Source organism: Pteropus vampyrus, unplaced genomic scaffold (genome assembly GCF_000151845.1).
Source record: "Pteropus vampyrus isolate Shadow unplaced genomic scaffold, Pvam_2.0 Scaffold134, whole genome shotgun sequence".
Lineage (NCBI taxonomy): Eukaryota > Metazoa > Chordata > Mammalia > Chiroptera > Pteropodidae > Pteropus > Pteropus vampyrus.
Window position 1 is genome coordinate 3,827,914 of NW_011888915.1, and position 24,400 is coordinate 3,852,313.

The 24,400-nt window shown below is 35.3% G+C and overlaps 1 protein-coding gene and 1 pseudogene across 1 annotated transcript in view; both read right to left on the reverse strand.

Moving 5' to 3' along the window:
• Nucleotides 1-205: 205 nt before the first annotated feature.
• The window catches only part of LARS (leucyl-tRNA synthetase), a 50,891-nt gene continuing 26,696 nt past the window's right edge, over nt 206-24,400 (reverse strand). The window contains exons 16-30 of the mRNA XM_023534915.1: nt 24,310-24,399; nt 23,762-23,900; nt 23,070-23,282; nt 22,524-22,581; nt 20,652-20,715; nt 18,268-18,451; nt 17,055-17,145; nt 16,083-16,223; nt 14,937-15,077; nt 14,558-14,674; nt 12,261-12,371; nt 9,895-9,999; nt 8,545-8,640; nt 6,730-6,862; nt 206-2,286 (exon numbers count right to left, since the gene is read on the reverse strand). Of these exons, the coding sequence (XP_023390683.1) occupies nt 2,081-2,286; nt 6,730-6,862; nt 8,545-8,640; nt 9,895-9,999; nt 12,261-12,371; nt 14,558-14,674; nt 14,937-15,077; nt 16,083-16,223; nt 17,055-17,145; nt 18,268-18,451; nt 20,652-20,715; nt 22,524-22,581; nt 23,070-23,282; nt 23,762-23,900; nt 24,310-24,399 (1,889 nt within the window). The 3' untranslated portion in view covers nt 206-2,080. The remainder of the gene's footprint in view (nt 2,287-6,729; nt 6,863-8,544; nt 8,641-9,894; nt 10,000-12,260; nt 12,372-14,557; nt 14,675-14,936; nt 15,078-16,082; nt 16,224-17,054; nt 17,146-18,267; nt 18,452-20,651; nt 20,716-22,523; nt 22,582-23,069; nt 23,283-23,761; nt 23,901-24,309; nt 24,400) is intronic.
• Nucleotides 23,534-23,652, reverse strand: LOC111744412 (annotated as a pseudogene).

A 24,400-nucleotide genomic window follows, 5' to 3' on the forward strand; every position in this document is an offset into this window, starting at 1 on the left:
TTAGGGCTTATGTTTATAGGCTTCCTTGTCTAAAACCTATGTATCTTTAAACACAAAAAACATATTCAGCCCAGCAAGATGCTTGATCTAAGAGAGATACTCAGGCGTTGAGATTGTGGGAACAGAGCATCCATGAACCCCAACTAATAATCCAAGGCAGCATAGATTCATAGGCTCGATTTAATAAAACAGACACAATCACTCACAATATTAAAATTATTTTTTTTCTTTTTTCTTTTTGCCAAGAACATATTATTTGATTTGCCTAAATTAAACAGAAGCAGGCTTGTATTTATGCACCAGGAAAGACTACCCTGATCTGGGGAATAACTAAGGCTATGCACACTGAGGGAGCAGGAAAAGAATTTAAAGCAAAGAGAACTACGAAATAGTTACCCCAAAGGAACAAATACAAATTACGTGGGTATAGCCTATAGCAATCTTAAGCCAATCTGCCCGAGTTTTTGTTATTATTATTATTATTATTATTTATCACCAACATTTACTGAAGGCTCACCATCACCATCAGTAACATTACTGAAGGCTAACCACTTGCTGAGCACTATGATTTTGATTTTTCCCAGATAGTTTCATCTACACATCTCACGAAGCCTATAAAGTAAGTACCTTATTAATTCCATTTTATAGATGGAGAAACAGGCTGGGAAATTGGCCAAGACCACCCAAGTAGCAAATGAGAGAAATGGAAATCTAACCTAGCTGGGCTGACTTCAGTGCGTGTAATCTTAACTACTATGCTACACTACCCACCCCCAGCAGACAAATGATTTGCACTTAATGATATCTAAGGGATCTTTCGGTTCTAACATTCTATGATTTGCTTTAATGAATCTATGATAAAGCGTTCGACTTAGGTCCAGAAATCTCAAATTGTAGAGAGCAAAATATAGAAGCTCAATAAAATCTCTTTACATGATGTGGAAGTTAGAATTCAGGTTTCTGGGGATCTTTCCCTATGTTGAACCCTTTAAGAAATGGAAATGTTTTTCTCCTCTGCCAGTCAATACCTAATATTTTTTCCTCAAATGAAGACAGATGGTACAGGCAATATCAAAAGACATTCCAGCAAGAATAAAAGAATAAATGTGCAATATAGTTGGCATGGTCTTTAAACACAATTGGACTCAAGACAAATTTGATAAATGCAGATTTCTAGGGGGAAAAATTCTGTCTTTTAAAATGTCTAAATTTAGTGTAGATTAAATGTAAACTGTTTATAAGCTATTGATATTATAAGCTATTGATATTAGCCTTGGAAAGACATTATTGGTGGTTAATTAACTGTATTAAAGCCAAAAAAACTTCTTATAAATACAAGACCTATTTGTTCTTTATACAAAATACCCAGGGATCATAGTCAAAATATTCTCATTTGTTGTTTTAAATCAGGAGAGTTCCTTTCCTTTAAAAAGCAAAATTACCTACTTTTCTTTTTTCTTTTTAAAGAATACAGTTAACTCCATAATAGATATAATATAAAGAGTTGTTGGACAGGCCTTAGCCTTCATAAATAGTATAAAGCAATGGTCCCCAGCCTTTGTGGGACCAAAGACCAGTGCTCCTGTGAGAATCTAATGCCTGATGATCTGAGGTGGAGCTGAGGCGGTGATGCTAGCGCTGGGGAAAGGCTGCAAATACAGATAAAGCTTTGCTCGCTTGCCAGCCAGCTGTGCAGTCCAGTTGCTAACAGGCCACAGACTGGTACCCATTGTTGGCCCGGGGATTGGGGACCCCTGATATAAAGTACACTTCATCAAATAAGCATACTGACACTTTTGTGTTAATCTAAAAGACTAGAAGCTTGTGGAGTTAGAAATAATTTATTTAAAAAAAAAAAAAAGTATGATAAAAACTCTCTCTTAAAGGCCCCAAGGAGGGAAAAAAAAAATTTATTAGATCCAGAAATCCAAGCTGCCTTGATATAATAATGATTATATGTAGAATCTGATGGTTAGAGATGAAATCTGTTTGAGTCCAGCTTAAGGTTCTCATAACCAATCTGTAGGGGCTAAGTAGTAGTATCCCCAGAAACCAGAATAAAGCTCCATTTTGAATGAGTTTAATAAACCAGATAGACAAGTGTATCACCAATATCTGCCTGTAGCCCATTTTCAGTAAGATAAATTTTCTTGCTCATGAGGTCCACGTGGAAAACAGCATGTTCAGAAATGGGCGTCTTCTCAGAGTGCTCTTTTCCTAGGACAGGGATTCGTCGAGGCCCCAGCAGCGGATCATCAAATCTCATCAGTTTCACTTTGGAAAGATCTACGCAAAGGAGATTATCAACATGAACATTTAATTACAGTCACTGACTCAAACCCATGCCTGAATCTGATCAATTTGCATTGTAAACACATTAGTTGTTATAGCTAAAAAATATTTTCATTCCGTTATTAAATAGAACCCAATCTCAGAAAGAAAGCTAAATCTAACAAATCTTCACCCTCTGTCAGCATTTGCCCAGATCAAAGACTGTGAGAGATTGTGTATTACACATACTCTGGAATACGAACCAAAGGGGAGGACTGAGTGTAATTTTGGTCTTTCAGATCACTTTTTCCATGTTTCAAATAACCATTCTTCAGACTATCAAAGAAGTCTAAAACTTCTTTCTCTTTCTTGTCTTGCTTCCTGGAATATATTAGAACAGCAAAAACTGTAGCCTTTTTTTTTTTTTTTTTTGGAAGATACTTTTGGAAAAAAGAATTACTCTCTAATAAATAGCATTACCAGTTTCTTGTTTTGCTCAAAGGATGAAAGTGTTTGTATTAACAAGCTGATGAGAGACAAGGAGAGAAAAGGAAAGGCAGGGGAAAAGGGTACAGATTTCAGAATTTTAAGCTTTTGGATAAGTTCCTACCCTCCCCTGCTTGAGATTTTCCTGATCTGCTCTTGTGCAAGCTGATAAAATGGCTCCTGGCAAAGAAAGCACTTGTCCCTCAAACAAATTTATGATCCAACAATCCTGCCAACAACCGAGCCTGAAAGAAATTTATTTATTTCAGCAATTCTGAGACTTCCCAACATCAAATGGTTTTTTTTCATATGGTGGAAAAACACCATAAATGACTACAAATGCTGATTCTAGGTTTACAGCTCAATCTAAGTGTTACGTGGCCAGTTATGCTTATCTTGATCTACAGAAATAGAAGATATGTTCCAAGTTACTTCCCACCCCTTTCTAAAGCAGATCGCTGGGTGGTCCCTGAGTTACACTCCCTTATGTTGCGTTGAGAGTATGAAGCTTAGCAAGAGAAGGATAAGAGATAAAAGGAGACACTAAAGCAGCTGGCAGCTATGCCGGGAGTACAAGTTATCCAGGCATTCTATTTTCCTTGGGAAGCAGAGACTGAAGGACTGCAAGTTTAGAGTAGGGATCTTGGGGCTTACAGAGCAATTACCTATGACTACCATGAACGCGAACCCTGCCAGAGTCTTTGGAGAGTCTTTGCAGAGGCCATATAATCTATTCCCAGATATAACACAAGCCCTAAAAATTAAAACAGGAAAGGAGCAGATAGAGCCTGCATGACAGCCACGGTCTTACTTTGGAGGAAGAATATAATTCCATTTTAACAGCTATTACAATCCAACATGCACATCAGTGACACCAAATTATTTTGTTATGGAAGCAGTGACAAGTCCTGCCAGCAGATTTTACGCACAAGGCCTTTTACTGCATCTCTCTCCCTCTCTTTCCCTCATTCCCTCCCTCCCTCTCCCCACTCTTCGCCACCACTCCGCCCGCAAAACAGACCTCCCTCATCATTCCAAGCAATTCTGAATCAAACTATTTCAAAGAAGCCTTAATACTCAATCAGGATTCTAAGTGACAAAACACATTTGCTTTGATGGTTCACCATGTAGTTCATTACTGCCAATAAATCTTGGAGCTTTCTTAGCGGTTTTACTGTCTCTTCTTATCCCAGACCTCTCTTATCATTAAAGATGTTGAAATTTGAGTCTGCAACTACACAAGATTTAAGGCACTTAGAGATGAGAGTGATTGAAAGTCCCTAGGGATTGATAATGTGAAATGGAGCCTTTCACCTCCAAGTTATTAGTTCATATGTGGCATGGGTTGTGAGTGATTTAAAGTCATTATCATCAAATAGTTGCTCAGTGGTTTTTGTGGAGTAAAATGATAGTTTTAGCCTAGTTCCTCCTGGACCTAGATCATAATCACCCTCAATACAATTGGCACTAATTGGACCACTTGCTGGCTATTGCAGCAGACAGACCGAAAAATATGTTATTAAATTTCACTCCCTTCCTATCTCATTTACTCAGCCCCCTTAGATATCAAAGAATCCTGAGGGCTTCTGGAAAGTCTCATGGTTACAGCTATTCTGTACATACTTGGAAGAATATCAATTTCGAACTCCCCTAACATTTCTATCTATGCTCTAAAATTCACAGCAGCTACTAACACCAAAACTTAGCGCACTTTATGATAATATTATTCACAGCTAGTATGACAAAGGATGTAAAAATTATGCCAGAAGCTCAGTGAGAAAAGACAAGATACAGAAAACACATTTCAGTGCAGTCTGAAGAACCCAGTGAGTGCTATATCTCAGTAAATTTAAAAGGGAGGCAGGTTTAACATTATATGACATAATTTTCGATACAGGAATACATTCCCTCATGTGCTACAACCTCACAATCATCCAATCCAGTGGGTCCACACATATATCTATTTTCTTTAAAAGCCACCATATTGTTCTTCATTGCTAAAAGTTCTTCTTATTATAAAAATCTTCTTGGGACTGGATATATGCAATATAAAATAGTCAAATGAAAAGCCACAAAATGGCTTCCTATATGTTCATATTTCAAATTTTTCAAGTTCTACTTTTTTGTGGCCTATAAGTTCTAAGGATGACACTATCAGTCTGCAGTAACTGGTTTACTGAGGGAACATAATTAATGCCTGTAACAACACAGATGAATCTTGCAGACATTTTGACATAAGCCAGACACAAAATAACAAATGTGTATGGTTCCACTTATATAAGGTACCTAGAATCGTCAACTACATAAAGGCAGAAAGTAGAACAGTGGCTACCAGGGACTAGAGGGAGGTAGGATTGTGGGGAGTTATTATTTAATGCGTACAGGGTCTCAGTTTGGCATGATGAAGTTCTAGAGATGGAGAGTGTGATGGCTGCACAACCATGTGAATGTATTTCACATCACTGAACTGTTCACTTAAAAATTACTAAAACGGTCAATTTTATGTTCTGTATATTTTACCATAATTTCTAAAATGTCTACAAACAATAAAATCCCTAGCGCAGATATACTACTGATGCACAGCGAAACAAGGGCCAGTTTCCCTCCCACTAGCACGCCCTCCCTTCCCCCTCGCAGGTGTCATTTTCAAGACCCCATTCAAACAATATTTTCTCCAAAATTCATCCGTGATTACCACAGCTAGAAATAACCTCACCCTCTTCCATGCTGTTGGTTTTATCTACACCTCTCTTACTGCACTCAGCAGTTTCTTCTGAGATTATGATTATGTATGCCAATAGCTTACTTAGCCCCCTATTTCTTCACCAGACACAGCCTCCTAATGAACAGTAATATGTGGGTCTCTCGATGAGTCTCTACACATACACACTTATCTCTATATACACTACACGATAGTCTCTCAAGAAATGGCCACAGACGGTAGACAAATGACTTCGAGAACAAAAAAATACAGGGTAAAATGAATTCCAAAGGGCTGTTTTAAGTCTTCTATGTTACTGGGATAGTGTTGCCCTGAATATAGTTCCATAAATTAGGTCACTGTCTGGGATTTGTAAATCTTTCCAGAAAAATTGTACTCTGCTGGGATGTGGCCCAATCAACTCTTGATAGCCATCAAGAAGAGGAGAGATAAGACAAAATAGGGAATCTCAACATTAATTTGTCTTCATAATTGGGAAGAAAAATACAGACACATAATAACTCCCTTTGCACTATGTTTAGCCTAAGACCTGGCTGAGTAATGAGAAAAAAAGCTAAAAACTATTATATTAAATCTAATCACAGAAAATCTAGACTTAACCTTAATAAGAAATTAAGATTATTTACATATTTTACCTGGAGGCATACTGTTTACATGAAAAAATATGAGTTTGGAGTCAAACAGACCTGAATTTGAATTCCAGCTCCAAGATTTACTAACTGAATGAACTCTGCAAATTATTTAGCCTTTCTGACCTCCATTCTCTGTGAAGGGGAATAATAATACCCTCTACACGTTATACTGTCACAAAAGGATTAAATGGCTAATGCATGGCGCACACAATGACATTCACTCTGTTTCTCTTCCTTCCCTAAGAACAGACCCAGTTGGGCAGGTTAGTTTGCAATATTAAGGGTATGTGTTCCTTAATTCTGAAAACCTCTGAGAGACAGAAATTGTTTGTTACAATATTAAGGATAGACAGAGTCTTGTAAAAATGTCCAATCCAGTGTCCTCATTTTACTAAAAGAGAGATCAGTTGAGAGATTAAATGACATGGCCACATCAACAAGCTTATCTAGTCACTACGTCCCAAAGAGAATATAGGTTTCCCAATTGTGGGTTCAATAGTCTTTCCACATTACACAACTGCCCTTAAGCAAGTCAGTTACTTTTCTTTCTCCCCTCTGCTTAGAACTCATCAAATCCACAAGCTACTGCCAAATGCGCATTTCAGGAAAACTATTTACCTTTGAGTCCTCGGTCCATTTTCATTAAACGCCTGATTATGGCATCACAGTTATCTCCTTGCTTGATTTCAATTTTGGTTGAGAAGTGGCCATTGGATGGCTGGGGATTCACTAGGGAAACTAACACACCAGGCTAGGAAAATAAAGAGAAAGTAATTGTTATAGGAAGTCAAATCTGAATGCTGTTGAGGGAGGAGGAATCTCTGCTACATTTTTTTAAATAAATTTTTTAATTTTTCTATTATAGTTGGCATATAATATTATATTAGTTTCAGGTGTACAACGCGGTAATTGATGTTTATATAATTTATGAAGTGATCACCCTGATAATTCTAGTACCCATCTGACACCATACATAGTTATTACAATATTATTGACTATGCTGTATTTTACATACCCATGACTATTTTCTAACTACCAATTTGTACTTCTTAATCCCTTCCTCTTTTTTAATGTCCAATGAAAGACAGATTTAATTCTGGTATTCTAAAATCATGACAAAGGAATACTCAAATATAAAAGATGTATAATGCATACAACCAAATGCTTAGATAAAAATCACTATGACTACATATATCAATACTGTTGATGGATAATAACAATAATTATATTTTCTATTCTACAACTACCTTCATTCATTGAATTTCTACTATGTATAAGGCATTGTACAAAGCACTTTACAGACATTATTCCTGAATCTAGAAAACTATTTCTTTAAGACTCCTTTTCACAGATGAAAACTGAGAAACAGAAAGATTAACAAAGTAGGCCAAGGTCCTATAACCAGTAAAAGGCAGAGCCAGGATTAAACCAGCTCTATGCCATAATACCACCCGCATTATATAGTCAAAGATCCTGCTCATTATTTTAAGTGAAAAAAAAGGCAACTGAGTCTTGTGAAAGATTTAAATACATAATAGCTTCATGGAATGCTTGAAAGCAGCTTAAATAAACATATCTGTATAGGGAACACTATTTCAAGTACCTTATTTCCATGGTCCAAATGGCTGCACTTTTAAAAGTCACCATATGTTAACGTAATAAGGGTATTCATTACATGGTAACATCCAGGAAGACTCCATGATCATGATTACCTCATTCTTTCAATAGGATTTTTATTTGCTAGTTTTCAATTAAATGTGGCAAAAGTGACAGGATATAACTAAGTCCTTTGCTCATCAAGAAAATAGTGCATTTTATGGACTCTCAAAATTGCAGTCCACTGGACTTTGCAAAATGCTACCATTCTGAATGGATTCTTTGAGAATAAATACATAGAATCTCCCAAAACTCCAAAACCTATTTATCTGGACCAATAATGGCCAAAAGTAAGGAATAAAAAGGAATTATTCCGGCATAACTTAAGATAATGCATCAAGCTAATTTAGGCCAGAAACCAAAAATCCTAAATAACATTATTAACCAAGATGCACCTGAAGAATGAAAGTGCCTTTTCGCTGTTTAAAAAGTCTTACATTTCAATTTCCACTGTATTTCTAAATAAAAACCAAGTTTTGAAAATCACATTTTTATTTTTTAAACCTACAAACAACATCTGATGTCATAAAACCCATAAATGACATCTGAAGCTATCCGTTACAGTAGAGAAAGGAACAGTGAGTATTGCATCAACCAGATAATTAGAAAACCTCAAATCCAGCCCCATCTCTAACTATGTGGCCTGGACCAAACCAATCACTTACTCTTCTGGACCTCAGTTCTTTCTATCTTTAAAATGATGGGTTTAGATGTAATGATAGCTAAGGTCTCTTTAGCTCTAAAACACAATGATTCAGTGAGATTCTTTCAACTTACTTCTGTTCTAAAAACAGTAAGTGGTTTCCCAGGACAGCAGTCTTCCCTGACTTTATCTTCTGCTTCAGAGGCAAACTTGACTTCTATGTGTTCTAGCTAAACAGAGGGGAAAAAAATGGTAGTCATTAGTATCACTTAATATAATTGAAATTAATCATCACCTCATTTCACCAAAGGCTCTCCACTTAACATGAAATGGTCTGTACAATTTTATTATTTCCCGTATAAACATTAAATGAAATCTGTAATCAATTAACACTGATCTTAAATGTTGCACAGTATTATTATCTATATAGTCATGTTTACCATTTTCTATAATAGAATCTGGCATCTATCTGTTGTATAAGAGAAAATGAAAAATCAGCATAAAAGGTTTCCACTTAAGTTAGAAAATTTAGCATTCAAGAACAAAAGGCTTCCACCTAAATAGAAAAAAACTCAGAAATGTAACATATTGCATATGCCTGAATATAAGATGACCCTAAATATAAGTGTCTCCATTGTTCCAAAGATCCAAGGTTTTGACTTCCATGAATATATAAGAATATTTAGAAATATCTTTAAAATAGATGTCTACTATTAATTTAATTAACTCATAATTATATGGCAGAAAATGCTTATTTAGAAACTATCTTCCATTCTAATATTTCATGAAATCATTTCATTCAAACTCTAAACCTGCATTTTTCTTTTTTTTACTTCAATGTCTTCATTATCACTAGAACCACTTTGAGTCTTCTAACAATTTTCTAGAGCAAATTATCTTTCTTTCTGCCTAAGCTGTCTGAGAGACAGCATTTTTATAATCTATATATAAAGTTGTGACTGGGGTGGGAAGGTGGGACTGGAAGAATATGTGAAAGCTATTGGTAATGTTTAGTTCTTCGGTTGGGTAGTAGATTCATGGATGTTCATTAAGTTATTAAAAAAAAAAAAAAAGGGACCAGCCATGAACCAAGGATTCTAATTAATCCAATTCTGTGAATCTAAGGTCTATAAGGAAAGGGTAGGGGTGAAAGAAGCAATTCAGAGCATCCCATAATCTAAGAGATTTTGAAAGTATTTCAATATAAGGTCTCCTCATTATTTTAAAGCTAATTTTGGGGGAGAAAATCCAGGTGTATATACCTAGTATTTTACATGAAGAATAACTGGTAAGTAAAATAAAGTGAAAGATCATTTTTTTCTTCCTGAAATTTCTATAACCACCCATTCTCTTTCCCTCCAAAATAATTTTTGACTGATATACTTGGCAAAGATAAAGTTTATTAAAAGGTTTATTATAAAACAAAATAGCTGGATTATGTTTGCTACAGTTAACTAGTTATTATAATTCCCAGCCCCTCTTACCTCGAGGGAATTGGTCAGGTAGACTATATTCTCCATAAGCACCGCCTGTTCATCAAATTCTAATTGCAAATCCAGAACACGAGGTCCCACCTTCTCCAGATTTTCCTAACAGCCAAAAAGGTTTTGAGAAACAAAATCACATTCTGAATATGTTGAAAAGAATATATTTCCTCCAAAGCAATCATTCTTCTCTCAACTGATAAAATCTTCAAATTTGAACAGTTAAAGGGAAAGCTTTAGACTTATGGTTTCCCTTATCTATGTTTGCTTGTTAATGAAATCACTAGCTCACAGTAATTATCATTTAAAGTATGATAAGATTAAGGCAGCAATGAAAAGACTGGAAGGACAAGGTTTCCAGATTCATAAAATAAATGATTTTATCATTGTTTATTTAGACTAACTTAATGTGCAAACCCAAAAAATTTGCTTTGACAAGGAATCAAATAAATGTAAGAAAATATCCGTTCAGTTAACCCCCTCAAAAAAAGTTTTTTCCAAGATACCCAATCTTTAAAGGTATAATCAAAGAATAGTGAATTAATAATAATCAAACAATTCCCAAAGATGTTCCTATAAATTTTTAAATAAAAATTTAAAAAGTCATACTATATGGATACTAAAATATTCCTATGGCATATAAAAAACAATTTTTCTTAATTTCTTTGAACATGAAATAAAATAATTGCCATGCAAATTGTAACCTTCGGGATCCAAGTTCATATGCACAGACACAGCTACCTGCCTGGGCCACGCTGCACTAACATGAAAATGACCCGCCATGATTCCTATACCACTGTTTTCATTTACAGTCCAAGTTTTCTCTTACCATCAAAAAAAAAAAAAAAATGCTAAAAGCCATTTTCTTATTCTCAGATTTATTAAACTCTTTTCAAAGTTTCGAACCACTAATATGCCTGGCAAATCACCAATATTACTGAAAAAAAATATATTACTACTCAAATAGTCTAACACTGGTTTTTCAAAAAGCCAACTCTTGAATCTAATATTGTATAACTACTTTCCAAATCAGTTTCTCTGGATTCTGTTAATGCATGTCATCAACATTAATTGTCATTGCAACCAATAATGAGATATTTTGTTGAATCTGTATGGTGAGAATGAATCTGGCATTCTAACCAATGGTACTAGCTGAGCAGGGAACCAGTGAATTCAGAGCATACTAGCAGACATAGTATAACTTGACTAAGATATGTTAACCCAGGATTCTAAATTATTTCTGAAACTTCAAACACCATAAGGCTCAGATGGTTGACTCTGGTCTAAGAGAATTAAAAGACTTTTCCAAGAATATAATGTACTCCAATGTAGGACAAGCTAAGAGTTTTGGTCTCCATTAGGCAGAAATATTCGAGAATTAATCTAAAGTACAAGAATAACCACTATGTGCCTAGCAGGATGGAAGACATCGATTTACATTTAAAAAAAAATTACTGAGCCTACTTCTTGACAGGTAATATTTGGTTAACTGTATTACTTCATTCACTCCTCACAGCACTCTTAAAAGGTAGGTTTATTAATTTCCTCATTTTATAGGTGAAAAACCTTGTTGCTTAAAGAATTTAAGTGATTTGTCTAAGGCCTCAAAACTAGTCAGTAACAGGCAAACAGGATTGGGACCAAGATTTACCAGACCCCAGAGCCTGAGATTTCAAGCAACATACAGCTTTCTTTCTGTTTCTTTGTCAAGAAATCCAACAGATAAGTTATGTATATGAAGAAAATTAAGAGTTTAACCCAATGATTCTTAAGGGAGGGAGGTGTAATGATTTTGCCCCCAGGAGACATATAGCAATATCTGAAGACATTTCTGGTTGTCACAACATGAAGGGGGCTGAAGGGGAGGTCCTACTGGCATCTGACAGGTAGAAGCCAAGGACACTGCTAAACATCCTCTAGTGCATAGGACAACCCCTCACAACAAAGAACTCTCTGGCCCAAAATATCAACAGAGCCAATGTCTATAAGCAATGTGTATTCCTGTTAAGCTAAACCTATGCAAATGCAGAATCTTGGTTCCACTAATAGGATGGAGTAAAAATATCCTAAAGTTAGCCAAAAGAATATGCTTCCTCCCCAAAGTGAAAAGGGAAGGTAGAACAGGAAGAGAATCATTTAGTGCGGCAATTCTAAATCGGTTTTTCTTCCACAATACAAATTTTCAAATACTCAGCAATTCCACAGGTAAACCCCAAATCTGATCGTTCATTTCTCACAACCACTGCTTGAAAAGTGCTACTTTAGCAGATTTCTTGGGGAATTCGTACCCAAAGTTTTCCCCCTTCCTTCTACTGTCCTACCTAACCATTACTCATGTGGGCAGTGACACAAGGTCCACAGCTTACCTTAATCATGGCAACAAACGGCATCGCTTTCTTCATGTATTTCTTCAATTCTGGCAAACTGCCTAGTTCACTGGCAATGACTTTGTTATCAGGCAATTTTCCATTATTATTCTAAAAAAATAAAAGTGAGAGAAGATGTGGAGAAAAATACTTTAAAGATGATGCAGGATAGATACACCTGTAGGAAGTTGGCCAGACATACAATGGAGGCCTCTACCCATCTGCTAGAGAACTGCAGAAGAGTGTGCAGCCCCTGTGTCGTGAGGAAGCGAAAGGGGAATGAATAATACAGAAGGGAGTTTCCTCCTCCCTCTAAATTCAGAGAATATATGACTTTGGAGAGAAAAGCGGTATCACACAAAACCTTAACTTTTCCTTACAATAATGGCACCTCTAGGATTGTAACATCAGGTCTTATCTGATGAGAAAACGAAACGGTCTTATAAAGATCTTTTTTGTCTTCAAACCCCTACAAGCATTTCATTAGTTACATCGAAATGAAAAACTACACAGGAATCATACAAGATTTATACAATGTCTGCTTTTGAACGCTGTTATAAATTGTTACCACAAATGTGAAAGAAGGACTCTCTAGCTATCAATCTGTTAAAAACAGTATCATTTCTATCAAAAACAAATGCCTATACTCTATATCACTGATATGCATTAAGTCCCAAATGTGCTGCCTGAATGTACATTCATTTCTGCAAACATCATCTGTCCCCTTTAATAGAGTGAGAAATAAAGCAAGCAGCCTTTTCAGAGTTTGGGGTGACTTATTTTCTCCTTATTATAGACGCACAGCATCAAAGCCAAGGGTTGGGAATGAGTCTAAATGAAAAGTAACATAAGATTTCCCATAATCCATTTAGTTTTAATTCTAACCTTTACTGAGGTACATGGGGAAAAATTTTTTTCTCTACTTGTCAATGTGCTGCTTTGAAATACAGATGAAAGAGAAGAGGGCAGGCAACACTCCTTTTCCCTGTATGTCACAAAAAAGGTTCTGTATTCAACATAACATTCTTCTTGATTACAAACTAACATTCTTTTAGTTCTTTTGGATGAAAACAAAAGTTGGAAAGGAAGGTAATGATTCCAAACAATAGCAAAAGATGATGTTATTTTGAAACTATGTAATAAGTAGTCAATGAATACTAAGTAAAACTATAACCTCTAAAAAGAACACTGGTGATGCATCTATTTTTTAATACCTGGGACACTACATACTATACTTGGTTTTTCTATTGCTTGAAAATGCTAGTATGAATATGCAATTCACAGACACAGTTTTATTTTTCCACCTACCAAAGTAGCTTCTCTTTTACCCATCATAAGTTAAAATCTGCAAGCAGATTCTAAAGTTTACCTTCTTTTTCTATCGCACACCAAGGAAGAAGCAGTTCTCCACAAAAACAGGTTCATGAGGCAAAAAAAACAAACACACTTGCTCTTCTCTTTCCATCAAATCTTGCAAATGTACAAGTTCTTCTGAGTATTCCTTAATTAACTATGAAAATTATTGAGGCGAAATTCTAATAAAGGTATATAAAATCAAAACTAAGGATTTTTCCTTTGTATTATCACTTTAGGCTTTGGCTATAATCTGTTTTGTCTCTCTCTCTTTCTTAAGTGCACCTTAACGGTTTGTGTCTACCAATAACTATTCTCAATAACCTAAGCAAAAATTCCATAACATGTACTTTATTTCCATATTTTGAATGTGAAAGGAAAAAGGTAAGTGAATTTTTAATTTTTCTCTTTAGAAACACCTAGAACTAAGTTAAATAGCGAGTTTCCTTTAAATAGAACTATCATATTTAATAACTATTTACCTGACAGAGCCAAAAACATCAGACTCCATTTCTATGGGTAATTAGTAAACTGAACACTTTCTTATAAATTACTCAAGAGCCAACCTTCAATTTTTTCAAACATAATTAGGTTAAGGCTTCATGAAGCTCAAGTGCTCAGGTCACAACATATCCAAACAGCCAACTCAGTCCTTTTGCTTCATAATTTTAATCACACGTATGAAAAAGTCCCACACCCTTTAATTATATACAACTAGATTCGGTGTAGTTTTGTACGAAAGTTTCAAAAATGATGAAAAAGCAGTAGCTTTACCCTTGGCATCCATTTAAGAGCCACTGAGGATAACAAAAGAAGCCCTAAGCCTCGAGGCAGTTAAACAAAGCTGCCCATCTTCCCTCCTCCAGACACTGCCAATGCTCTAAAAACCAAAACACCAAAAGCAGGACACAACGCTGGGGGAAGAAGTCTGCTGAGAACATCACCTCAATGTGGTCACGTAGCACTGACAGGGTGGTATGCTGCCAAGGTGGGTAGTTCTTTGCCACATAAATGGTGCAGTGTGAAGGCTTCTGAGGTAGTTCCTTTGAGGTCTCAGTCTTCTACAGGGGAGAAGAAACGGAAAAGACATTTAGTCACTTTCATATATACCAAAAATGAAAAGAACCTTCCAGTGTATACCACTACCGCCTTTAACACTAAAAATATACACAGTATATACACAATATAGAACTGCATTAGCAGTGAAGATAGCCCTACACATCTTAACAAAAATGTCTGAATTTTTATTACTGTTAAATGTTATTTGATGAATAACTTTTCAAGAATGACCTTTGTTTTAAAAAAAAAAAAAAATGACTTCACCTTCCCTTTGGCTGGCATCATATAGTTCTTTAGTCGCAGTCTAAGGTCATGTGCTACTTCCATGAGGTACTGTGAGGAACGTATCAAGGTTTCATCCACAGGACCCACGACGGGCCATGAAGCATTCATAATTGAGTCAGGCTTTTAAAGAAAAAAAGAAAAAACTCAGGGAATTAGATGACAAAACTAGTTTATGATTCTTGATTACAGTTTCATACCAAGGCTAACATCTGCAATTGTGTGTTCCAAGTTCAAACCCTGACTACACACAGCACACTTCCATAGCCCCTGATCTAATGTTCCCTAGAATTCAAGCTGTGAAGTCTGACTCTACATTCTTAATTAGCATCCATTTGTACAAGCATATTAATACCCACACACATATGCTCACTTTCAAAGAAAATTATGTAATGCTAATTTGCCTAAATTTAATCATTATATAAATTATGCACATTCTCAGTTTTTATCCTATTAATACATCCAGTATTGCAAGTATGGCTATTTGGTATATACATCACGAGCACATTTTTGTATTGTTCATGTGCTGCAAAATACAAAAGAGTCTATCTAATAAGGTTGGAAAGGAGTTCTTAAACCAGCCAATCTGTTTATCTGCAAGCCGGGGAGAAATAACTGAATTTATCTTCACAGTAAGAATGCTAATACAATATCCTTGAATATGCAGCCCTATATATCCCAGGAATTTTATATAAAACAAGAATATTTATGCAAATATGCACTTCAATCTTTGTTTATAAACAGTCCATAACATTTATATTTTTCAATATTTTCACCTTTTTAACAAACACTTGGAAAAACAATTGGTCATACATGTATTCAAATGTCTATCTGAACATATTTAAATGCATTATAACATTTCCCAACAGGAATTAAGAGATAAACAATATGCACAGTCACGTTTTAAAAATACATACACTGTGTATACATAAAGGCATATATATAATATATCTGTCTAAACAGGAGGTAGCTTCGGTTTAACCTGTTGCAGTAATTATGATGATGAATCCAACATTATTCTTGAAATACTAATTTTCAGTCTTTTTCTCTTCAGTAACAACATTACCACATTTATTTAATGAGACCAAAATCAAAAACGCCCACAACATCTTAAATGCATAAAGATACCTTTCCCAGGAGTGTCCAGATGTGCTCACACAAATGTGGACAGAATGGAGCCAAGAGAAGTGTCTGAACTTCAATAAACCGGAACACAAGGTCTCTGTGCATCCCTTCTACGGCCAATTCACGGTACTTATCTTTTGCAGCCTATAAAATTTGAAATTATTTACCAATTCTCTCCCCGTACTTCTTTAAAATAAAAGTAAAAAAAAAATCAGTGTCTCTGTTTTAATGCATTTTTAAGTTTTTAGTCTTTTAAAATCCCATGATGAATTTTTGTGGTTTTAACGATTTACAAGTAAATGTGTATCAAACCTCGTTCAAAGGATACTGCAGTTCTGAGTCCCAAAAAAAATTAAGAAACATTTTGTAAGACATAAAAGTCGAACAATTTAAACTAATACTAAGGGCAAAATGCTCTGAGCAGTATATAGGAAAGATATTAAGTACCAAAAAAAGGCTATAAACATGATATGTCAGTGTGCTCAGCACTTATCATTTAACCACATCTATGGAAACCAAGTTACATAAATCCCAATACGATATTTTACAAAACCGATTGAGTAAACCTATTTTTACTTTAAGCACTTCAACTGCTAAACTTGAGGAAACACTGACACCTTGTGGAAAACCTCAGAAAATGTTTTCAAATAACAAGTTACGATTATGCCTTTATTTTTTTTTACCAACTTAAAAATGTTTTCCTGGAACGTATGACTAATTTTTAGATATAATCTATTAATATGTACAACTTAACCAGACACAGAATTACTTATATTAAGTAAATATAAAAGGAAAAGTACCAAAGGAAACTATTTACAATCACAATTTATTGAAGAATTTAAAACTTTCTGGGCAAGATGTTTAGTCTCCACTTCTGATGTTATTATGGTACAGGAGGATGGGAAAGGGGCAAAAATACATCATATTCGCTCTAATGTTATTTTATAACTACTAAAAGAATTAATAATAGCCTACCTGAAACTCAAAAAATCCTGTTTTCAAAGCTTCTTTAAACATCATCTTTTCATAGTTTTGATCTGTTTTTATAATTCCTGCATTCATTTCACTATTAAATAGGAAAAAAAGGTTACTGAATTTAAAGGCAAGTAGAGATAGGTATAAAAATCTGCTCCAAGTCCTAATTTACAGTCAAATGAGAACAATGCCTGAAATATTCAAAACTGCTCAACCAGAAAACCATCTCTGTGTTCCTTAAAACTGCCTACTGCAGCCTCCCTATTGTCCATCCACTTTTAAGTACATATTGTCACCTGACACTGCTTAGAGTTCCTGTTTATGATAACATTATTAACCATGTGTTTATTTCAAAATTCTTTGACGGAAACTTCGTTATGAAGCCCAAATGCAATATGAAAATAGCTTACCTAAAGTTATAGTCAGGTTTAATAGTTGCATTTAAAACAACTGACATTGAATATTTAAGAAAAATGTTCTCATGCTACCTCGGGCCCTTCATAAAATGGCCTAATCTGGCCTCCATATACTGTACTTTAAATAAATACTATACTCTTTCCATGGCTTTCTCCTCTCCGTGCAAAAATCCTGTTTATTTTTCAAGAAACTCAGAATTCACACCATCTGAATTCCGTCAATCCCTATTATTACACTTAAAACTGGTGGGATAAGTGTTTTTCTCTCCTGCTAGACAACTGGAGAATCAGGTCTCATCCATCTTTCTCAGACCAGTGCTAAGTATGGTTCCTGATACGTAGAATTAATAAATGTCTTTTGAAGGGGGCAGAAAATGATAATTCTTCATTTCTTTTAATCTACTTTTCCTTGAACCATTCTGCCCTACTTTAATGCAAAACAGCACAATAAAATGGTTATGAGAATGGGCTTTGGAGAAATATAGAAACACATTCATATCCCAAATTCGAAATTGCTAGCTTTGAGGCATTTAATGAAATACTTAATTTTTCCAAGCCTCAACTTTTTAAAGTACAAAACAGAGCTAAAAATATCTTTATCTTATAAGGTTGTCATGTGGCGAGAATCAGACAATGGATTCAAAGTACTTAGCATAGCATCTGGCACAAGTAAGTTTTCAATGAATAGTAGCTATTATCATCAGCTAATTTCTTTTAGGGGATAAACAAAGAAAACTTTAAAATGTACCAGGACTATGCAACTCTAAAGTACAAAGTGGTTGGGGTCCTTAGATTACCTGGCAAAAACTCTATCATTGAAGGTGCTGGCAGGACCACTTCTTAGGCTGTCCCAGTTGGCTACCATTTCTTTCACCCACTCCACCCAGGTGTACAGACGGAGAATACCTGCATCTGCCATGGTTTCCACAAAGTTAGCATCTTCAACAGTGTCACCAGCATCAGCCAGAGCCAAGCGCATTCCTAGAAGAAGAAGAGAAAAAACAACTGATGATTTAAAAACGTGGTTACCGAATATCAACTATGTGTCCAGTTGGGTACATCACCAAGTCTATACATAAATTAAGAATTAACAAATGTTTTAAAGAACTGTCATGGGTCAACAGCAAAAACAAAAGTCACCAAAAGTAGTATCCCTAACGATGTTGTTAAAATATTTGAACCATCTGTATTGATTTGCATACACTTAACATCAATATGTGTTTATTATCAGGCATGCCAAGTTAATGAGATAAAGTGATCTTTAATGAGGCAAAGGAAAAAAATGATAAACTGGGGATAGATATCTCAGCTTCATTTAGAGGTAGCAAAATACTATATTTTAATGCATGAAAACACACATTGGTGCCTTATGTGTACAAATACATATTTTACTTCTTAGTCCTAAAAACAGCTTCTTCTAAGTTTTCTAACAAAATTTTATTATTCAACCAAAATCTTCCATTCTAAAATATTGAAAAAAATCAATAAGAGCTTAATTTTGCAATGAAATACTATGTTGCTGCAAAAAAAAGAATAAGAAAACTACATTTTGTGTTATTAAGATGGCTTCTTTCCTTAAACTTCATGCTAACTTCAATCTTTTTTTCCGCAGCTTTCTCACCTCTCTCTGCCTTCACAGAACTCAAGATAGAGTTAGGGTCTTGCTCTGGATGAGGCTTTGGCTTAAGGAAAAGTTGTGGCTAGTTTGGTCTTCTATCTAGACCTCTAGAATTTTCTCTATATCAGCAATAAACCTGTTTCCCTTTCTTACCATTTGTGTGTTCACTGGAACAGCATGTTTAATTTCTTTCAAGAACTTTTCCTTTGTATTCACAACTTGGCTAACTATCTGGCACAAGACGCCTCCCTCGCTCTTGGCTTCCAACATGCCTTCCTCACTAAGTTTAATCATTTCCAGCGTTTGAATTAAAGTGAAAGACAGGCAGAAACCCCTTCCACTTGAACACTTAGAGGCCACTGTAGGGTTATTAATCTGCCTAATTTCAATATTGTTGTGTCTCAGAGAATAGGGAGCCTTGAGGAGACGGAGAGAGATGGGGGAACGGTCAGTCGGTGAAACCATCAGAACACACGCAACTTTATCAATTAAGTTTGTGATCTTACATGGATGCGGTCTCTGGCGCCCCAAAACAATTACAATAGTAACATCAAAGATCACTGATCACAGACCATCACAAAAATATAATAACAATGAAAGAGTTTGAAATATTATGAGAATTACCAAATTGTGACCCAGAAACACGAAATACGCACATTGTGGGAAAAATGGCAACGATAGGCTTGTTTGATATAGGGTTGCCACACACCTTCAATTTGTAAAAAACACACTATCTTGAAGTGTAAGAAAGTGAGGTATGCCTGCACATATACTAACCCACACTTACATCAGTTTATTTTTATACCTATCTGTACACAAAATAAAAACCATGAGTTTATCCTGATATTGCCAATTCCAATCCATTTACCTACATATAGCTTCTCTGACTCTGAGCTCTCATCTATAGTATATTTATTTGTTCAATCACAGTACACATATATTTCGGAACTGCTAATCTACACCACCTATAGAAATATATTTGCTAATTTCAGTATTTGTGTATAGTTCCTTTTTTGCCTTACGGTGTCCAGTTAAAATAGTGTTATTGAGTTATGTCCTTCCCAATCCCCTGCAGTATGGTCTTGAATTGTGCTAGCTGTGATCAGAAAAAAGAAGTGCCACGATGGCCACAAACTAAGATGCACAAGAAATGAACGGGTCCTTCAGGTTAGACAGTTCATTTCTTCTCTTGACAAAGTAATGATTCAATGAACAGTACTGAGGCCAGGGAAAAAATATTCTCCTGAAAAGTGAACACTCCCAAGTTCAAGTCACCCATATTTACAGTAAATATAGAGGAAATACTTTGGAAAAGCTGCCTACATATTAAACACCTCTACAAACCAACTCTTCAATCTAATCTTAGCTTGAATTTGTCCCTAATGATCACATCAGCAATTCTTATGTTTTACATCTTACAGCATTTGTACACAAAGAAAACATGAATACTTTAAAATATTGGCAAAAGTAATAAATTTAAAACAATTTAAAATTGCGTTCTGTAATCTGAGGACAATGGAACCCTACATAACAGCAATAATAAAAAAAAAAAAGTATACTTACCGTCTGCTGAAAACTTGTCAATAGCTTGGCTCAAAGTGAAGAAGTTGCCTGTGGATTTTGACATCTGGAATTGAAAGCCAATGAGTAGGCTTTAGTAAGAATACATATAAATAAAAGAAACCTAATCAGCCAAATCAAATGAAATAGGTTGGCCTTAATCGAGTAAGGACAAAAAGGATTAGAAATGTGAAAAGAAAACAGATACCTTAAACTAATTTTACAGAGGTGAATACTGAAGTCCAGTCAATAAAGTCACTTACACAGTTCATTCAGCTAGTCAGTGACAGAGTGAGGAGAGGATCTCCAGTCTGCTACTCAGTCCACTGCTCTTTCCATTAGCCTATACCATTGGTTTAGACATGTGAAATTATTCCACTACAACCTTGGAACACTTTAGTTGGTCATAAAAAACAGCATTATAGCTAGTAGTCATTCAGAAATACATGGACTAGCTCATCGGTCAGAGTTGGGGTTTTAGGGAACTCCCTGTCATTAGGGTCACAATAATTGGTTGTTCAAATTGTGCTCCGCCTAAGGGCAGCACATCTAAGGAGGCCCTGTACACAACCTAATAATATTACTTTAAATTTGTTTATGTCTTTATCATAACTTTGCTGATACCAAAGAGAGGTGATATTACATCAATTTTCCAGTATATGGCAATAAAGTATCTTGTACAGTGTATAATACAACAATGTTGAGACCAAAGAAAATGTCATTATAACAAACTATAGAATTAAATTAAAATTCTGTTATTCTAATTTAATGGCCAGTAACTGTATAAAACAAAAACAAAACCATCAAACTATTTTCTCTACTTAATGAGAAAGATGCTCTAAGTTCTCAACACTAGGATCTATACGTTTCCATCTCTGTCTCTGACCCCTTGTGTCCTTCTGTCTCTTTCTCTCTCCTCCAGTCACAATTTGTGTCACCTTTTGTCACTCTAAGTACAAATATAATAGGTAATGTCATAATATGTAAGTCCCTCCACTCATTTAATAGTATCCACTCTACTCATTCAATTTTAAAGATAAATTTTATGCTGTTAGTTTCCTAAACGTTTTAAATGGAAAATTTTTAACTTTCTGATTTTCATATTTTTTTATGGCTTTTATTTATTTATTTATTCATTTATTCATTTATTTATTTAAAAAGAATGATTCCTACATCTGAAAAGCTTTCTGCAAAATTTTAACTTTCAAGAGGCAATGAGTCTGGAGTGTGCTGAAGGTGTTCTGGGAAGAATGAGCGAGAGAGAACAGAAGCTGGAGCTGTGAGGAAGCTCAAGATTTAAGAGTCTGAGGCGTGGTCCAAGGGGGAGGAGGAAGACAAGGAGAGAGTAATGTCAGTTATGTCACATCTGCCAAAGGAGATCATTTCAAGAATGCAGGAACACTCACTAGGTTAGCTGGCAGCCAACTCACTTAAGACATTGCATTGCCAGATAAAATATAGAATATCCAGTTAACTTTAATTTCAGGTAGAAATTTTTTAGTATAAGTATGTCCCCTATTTTCATTTGCTAAATATGGTAACTCTAGTAAGATGACAACTAAAATGCGCACGTAAAGCAGGGTCAGAGGACCACATGGTACAGACATAGGAAAGGACTGGAAGACAGTGCTAGAAATCAGGCTGTGAGGCAATAGGGTAGGGGCAGTTAAAACAAGGAGGATTTTATTAATGGGAACAGGCACTACATGCTGTATCATCTGTCCCATCCGCTCCCCTTAGCCAGAAACCATGTGAGGTTAAAGATCATGTCTTATTTGTCTTTGTAATCAAAGACTTTTACTCTTGTGCATCAAGAACTCAATAAATAGCTCTTATATTTAAAAAAGAAAAAAAAAAAGAGGCAATGAGCCTTACCTTCTCAGAGTTGAGGAGAAGATGTCCATTTGTTCTCACAGCTACAGGCCATTTGTCACTTCACGGATAAATGTTTAAAGACAGAAAATAAAATTTAAAGTTTAAGGTTTAGGCTTAAAATTCTGGAGTCAATGCTAAAAGATTCATAAAAGTTTGCTATGACAAATGTACAAGAATATTTTACTAAGTCCTATTCATAACAGGACACAAACGAAAATGGAAGTGTCTATTAATAAAGGACTAGTTATATAAACTATGGTATAGGCATATAGTGAACTACTATGTAAGTATTTAAACAATACAGGCAGGGCTATATATATGGATATAAAAAGATCTTAGAAATATGTTATTACATAAAAAAAGAGACAAAATAGTGTCTACAATGTTGCATCTTTGTATAAATTAAAAAATAAATAAGTATAGATACCTGATGCTGGTGTAACTGGTAAATCTCTATCCTACACAATAATTCCTTATATAATTGAAGCCACAGGACACCCCTATCAGTAAGTAATAAATCCAGTCCACATCTTTTTTAGCACTCACCTTTGTTCTGGCCACATAGCCACATGATTATAAAGGTAATATGTAAGATGATTTGGAATAAGATCCTTGCCAGAGACTCGAAGATCCACAGGATACCAGAACTCAAACTCCTGCTTTAACCGATCTAATTTTTCCTTTGGGATCTGAGTCTTAGGAAATGGAGCCTCCTTGAAGAAAACATAATCCCAAACTTCCCTGGTCATCTGTTGTGGTCTATATTAAAAATAAAACAAATAAACAATAATAACTATATATGTAATTTCTTTGAATCAGTATTTTAATCTAACTATGAACTAGGAATATTAATGTAGTGACAGTAGCAAATAAGGACAACAGACTACCATAAGAATGAAGACTGGATAATAATAAGAGAAGGGGCTATCGATTACTTTTTCTCAGTTCAATAGCAAAAAAGTAAAACCATTGGGATAAAATCCTGCTAAATGAATTCTTTTATTTTTAAATGCCTACAGCACTTGGTCTTCCTAGGTGGTGTCCCGTCCAAGAACTAACCAGGCCCAATCTTGCTTAGCTTCTGAGATCAGATGAGATTGGGCACGTTCAGGGTAGCATGGCTGTAGACTAAATGAATTCTTATAAAAACTAAATGTTTAAAAAACGAAGCTTCAAAACATAAATCAAAAGATCATATCTCTTCCTGACAAACTTCTTTCCCTTAGCCATTTACCAACCTGATGCCCAGTGGAGACTCTGCCTGTCCACGCAAGTTACCCCCCTGCAACAGGTGTGCCACGGTATAAAACGCCATGTAAATAGTGGAATCAGATAGTGATTCAATCAGCCACTGCTCATCCCAAGGCAGACGAGTACCTGAAAGATAAAAAGAAGAAAGCAAATGCATGTGAGACCTAAGAGACACTTCATCTATAGAATCTACTTTCAAGAACAGGCCTATAGCATTTACAAAGCTATTATTCAGAAAGTTCTTAAATCTACTTGAATAATTAATAAAAATAAAATGGTAAATAAAAAGCAAAATGGTTGAAGCACTTGAAACTTTCCATAAAAAGGGCACAACATAAAAGGTATGTGGGTTAGAGGGGGCACATTTCTACCACGAGGTAGATGGTAAGGGACCACATCCTAGTTCCCCTCACCCTCTAGACGAAACCTCCCAATCCCAATTTAGAAAAACAATAGAAGAGAGAGGACCAGGTAAAAGCGTTAATTTGTGTAACTGGCAAAGTCATTCAAATAGAAAAATCTGAAGTTTGCTCACCTAGACCGTAAGTTCTTGAACAAGCATGTGATTGTAGCCAATCTAAGGAAGCTTCAAAATTCCTCCTCGTCTCCTCACAGAATCTGGAGAG